General features: G+C 48.5%; 2 protein-coding genes across 5 annotated transcripts in view; one reads left to right on the forward strand and one right to left on the reverse strand.

Annotated features, from left to right (window-relative positions):
- The window catches only part of LOC133138279 (glutaminase kidney isoform, mitochondrial-like), a 23319-nt gene extending 23019 nt beyond the window's left edge, over positions 1 to 300 (forward strand). For all 4 annotated transcript variants that reach the window (XM_061256897.1, XM_061256896.1, XM_061256898.1 and 1 more), the window contains exon 18: positions 1 to 300. This exon is cut by the window's left edge and continues 1187 nt beyond it. The gene's annotated coding sequence lies outside the window, so the exon portion shown is untranslated.
- On the reverse strand, positions 299 to 2089 carry spryd4 (SPRY domain containing 4). Its single transcript, XM_061256901.1, has 2 exons — positions 1894 to 2089; positions 299 to 1335 (listed from the first exon to the last, which is right to left on the reverse strand). The coding sequence occupies exons 1-2, from the start codon at positions 2024 to 2026 to the stop codon at positions 797 to 799; spliced, it is 672 nt and encodes a 223-aa protein (XP_061112885.1). The 5' UTR covers positions 2027 to 2089; the 3' UTR covers positions 299 to 796.
- Between the last annotated feature and the right edge of the window lie 1610 nt (positions 2090 to 3699).

Raw genomic sequence — 3699 nt, forward strand, 5'->3', positions numbered from 1 at the left:
TTTTCCCAGTCATTTCTTCATTTGGGTGAAGTGTGCTGCTTCTCCTAACAAGTGTCATTCTGTGATGACAATAATGTAATAATGTAATGTGAGCATCCTCACTGATTAAATCTCACTGAGTTTGTGCCGTCTTGGAATGCTGACATGTTGGCGATACGCGGTGATTCTGAATGCTACCTGTTGTAACGCAGAAATAACTGTAACTGTGGGAATCAAACATGGTTTGGAGATCATTTAGAACTGCATGAGAGAACTGTATAATTCTGCTCTATTGTAAATAAAGATGACAGTTGAAGAGTAGGGCACTTTTATTTTTATTATGTGAATATTTACTGTAACAAAGCACGGTTCTAATTGGCACATTTCTAAATGCTTTCAACTTTAACAACGTAATGCAAAAAAAGAAGAAACGGTTTAACATTCATGGATTTTCTGGAGGCATCTCCCATAATGCACCTGTCCATCCAGATCCTTTGTTTATCATTTAACACAATTTAAAGTTTATTGCAAATACACCATGACAAAATAGACCTTTAGCAAAATTAGCTTTAGTGAGGTGCGGGGTTTGGGCTGGATGTTGAAAACATGCAAAATGGGACACCTCGTTGTTCAGCCTCTGACCAGCGCTGCTTTAATAACTGAAAAGGGTAACGCAGTTTTGAACTGCTCTATGAAACCGTTCTGCGCCTTCATGACGAGCAACGCGTCAGAGGATGACTGTCTACCATCCTCACCATCGATGACATCACAACCCCCATCCCCACACAGTTATGACGCTGAACGTCTCTCAACGCCACTACAGGCCTTCGGGTAGCTCCAGGCCTGAGTGGGTGAGCAGTTCCCCGTCCCAAAGCGCAAAGGCGGGGGACAGCGGGCCGCTGAACCGGGCCCGGATTCGGTGGATCACTCTGGGCTTCTGAATATCCACCAGGCCCAGCCAGCCGGCGTCATAGTCCAACAGGAGTCCCACCCTCTCCGGCTTGCCGGCCAGAGACACGGGCACCATCTTGTTGGTGGTCATGGCGAACCACTTGCGCTGGACATATGCGAACACCCAGGAGCAGCTGGTGGTGCCCACGCAGTCCTCCCGTGACATCGCCGCCTCCGCGACGCCGACCCGGAACTCCTGGGATTTCCGCACGGTCACCTCCCAGTAGTGGCGCCCGCTTTCGACGCGCCCGTCCCCGAACACCACCGCCCAGTCCCGAAACCGCTCCGGGTTGTCCTGAACATGGCTGGGGTCCAGGCCGAGAATTCGGTAGATGACGCCCGTGTCCTTTTTGAAGAGGTCGAGGCTGCTGTGGGCTGTTCGCTCGTCTAGTTTAAACTGCAGACCTGGTTTTAAGAAATGGGGTGTAAATATTAGCGCCTGGAAGTTTCAGTTAAGGTGCAAACTACACTGTATTTTCAAGCACAGCAGTAAAACACATGCATATGCTCGAAGTGAGCAAATATGTTTCTGTAATAGGGCAGTCTAAGTCAACTTAATTTACACACAACTCGCCATCGCCACTATGTTGTTATATAAAGGTTTTTCAAAAATCCGGTTAATGTCAGTCGCCTGTTTCCTATTAGTGAGCTATTTACACAAAGAGATTACACAATATGCTAGGTTACATACTAACTGTCAAAATGCACATACAACAACAACATTAAAAAACATTAACGATGAAACCTCCCAAAAACTCAGTCTACGGGGACATACATGCACGTGTGACCTGTCTGACCTAACGTGAGCTTGCTCAGCTAAGATAGAAAATCAACGGAGGTGAAGCGGAGTGGGGTAAACAGTCTTGAATTAGCATTCTAGCCACACACACCCAAGCTGACCTCTACCGCCTGAAGTCGAGCTAAAACCAAGTGCATCGGAATGGACTACCGTCGGCTACTCACAGTTCCCCGCTGTGTTACTGAGATAGCGCCGCGGCGGCGACAGACACAGCTCCCGAGGCTGGCTGTGCAGCGCCGCGCTGAGGGCTCTTGCCCCCGCTCGCCTGCACAGCCCTAGGCTCCAGGGCGCCGCCATTTTTTAACAAGTCTCCGAAAGCTGCACGAATAACACATGGCGTACGCATGCGCGAAATTCAGAACCGGAAGGCTGGGTTTTCCCGATTGTCATAATGGACCGGCAGAACGGTTCTGTGTATATACCGTCACCTCAGGTCTGTAATTGCTCGCTTTTTTGTAGAGTTGCAGTGGCTTTGACTTTCGTAATATGGAAATCAATAATTTTGTTTAACTTTCACGGCACGTGCTATTCTAGCAGTAGCTAGTGTTACAAAACACGAACGGGGTAACGGGGATGGTGCATTTAACGTGTTTCCCCACCAGATGGCGCTCGCAGCTCAGAGAATTGCGGAGCGCAGCTTCAGTTGCACAAGTGAGTTCGCAAACTGATGTTTTTGGAGTAGACATTAAATTAAATATCCCATTGTCTGCACTTTATAAAAAACAAAAAAACAGAAAAAGACAAGAAAGCACCACCACTGGTAATCCTTAAGAACAAAATGGCCGGATTAGTATTTGCTAAAAAGTGCTGTACATTTAAAAAAAAAAAAGCATACACTTCTGGAACAAACTAGACAGATGGGATGAGTATTAACCCATACAAAAGTGATGGAGACTTGAAAGGTATTCTATAGAGAAATAAAGGAACTGCTCATCATTCAACGCACCCCCCCCCCCCCCCCCCCAATCTGTGAAATATGGTGGAGGGGGTGCTGTGACTTGGGCTTGTATGGCTGCCACTGGAACTGGCTCACTTGTGTTCACTGATGATGTGACACTGGAACTGGCTCACTTGTGTTCACTGATGATGTGACACTGGAACTGGCTCACTTGTGTTCACTGATGATGTGACACTGGAACTGGCTCACTTGTGTTCACTGATGATGTGACAGCTGACAGTGGCAGCAGGATGAATTCTGAAGTGCACAGAAATATCTGCTCAGATCCTCAAAGGCCTCAAAACTCGCTGGATGCGCCGGGACAATGGCCCAAACACACTGCTCAAGCACCGCAGAGTTTTCAGCTTTTTTGAGTTTGTGTTCTTGGCTGGCCAAGTCGATCATCTGCCCTGAATCCAGTTGAACCTGTTTTTCACTTGCGGAAGACAAGACTGAAGACAAAAATCCCCCAAAATAAACAGGAAGTGAACATGGCTGCAGGGTGTCTTTAGGGAAGACTGAGTCTGGTGATGTCTGTGCCCTGTGTGTGGTGATCTCTGTGCCCTGTGTGTGGTGATCTCTGTGCCCCGTGTCTGGTGATCTCTGTCTCCTGTGTCTGGTGATCTCTGTGTCCTGTGTCTGGTGATCTCTGTGCCCTGTGTCTGGTGATCTCTGTGCCCTGTGTCTGGTGATCTCTGTGTCCTGTGATCTCTGTGTCCTGTGTCTGGTGATGTCTGTGCCCTGTGTCTGGTGATCTCTGTGTCCTGTGATCTCTGTGCCCTGTGTCTGGTGATCTCTGTGCCCTGTGTCTGGTGATGTCTGTGCCCTGTGTCTGGTGATCTCTGTGTCCTGTGATCTCTGTGCCCTGTGTCTGGTGATCTCTGTGCCCTGTGTCTGGTGATGTCTGTGCCCTGTGTCTGGTGATGTCTGTGCCCTGTGTCTGGTGATCTCTGTGTCCTGTGTCTGGTGATCTCTGTGTCTGGTGATGTCTGTGCCCTGTGTCTGGTGATCTCTGTGCCCTGTGTCTGGTGAT

The sequence above is a fragment of the Conger conger genome, chromosome 10 (genome assembly GCF_963514075.1).
Source record: "Conger conger chromosome 10, fConCon1.1, whole genome shotgun sequence".
NCBI classification, from domain to species: domain Eukaryota; kingdom Metazoa; phylum Chordata; class Actinopteri; order Anguilliformes; family Congridae; genus Conger; species Conger conger.

What these genes read in the sequence shown, in the direction of transcription:
- spryd4 (XM_061256901.1), bottom strand. Translation starts at nt 2,026, where the DNA reads ATGGCGGCGCCCTGGAGCCTAGGGCTGTGCAGGCGAGCGGGGGCAAGA. An exon ending in CAGTAACACAGCGGGGAACT is followed by an intron (nt 1,336 to 1,893) that starts GTGAGTAGCCGA and finishes TCTTAAAACCAG; the next exon opens with GTCTGCAGTTTAAACTAGAC.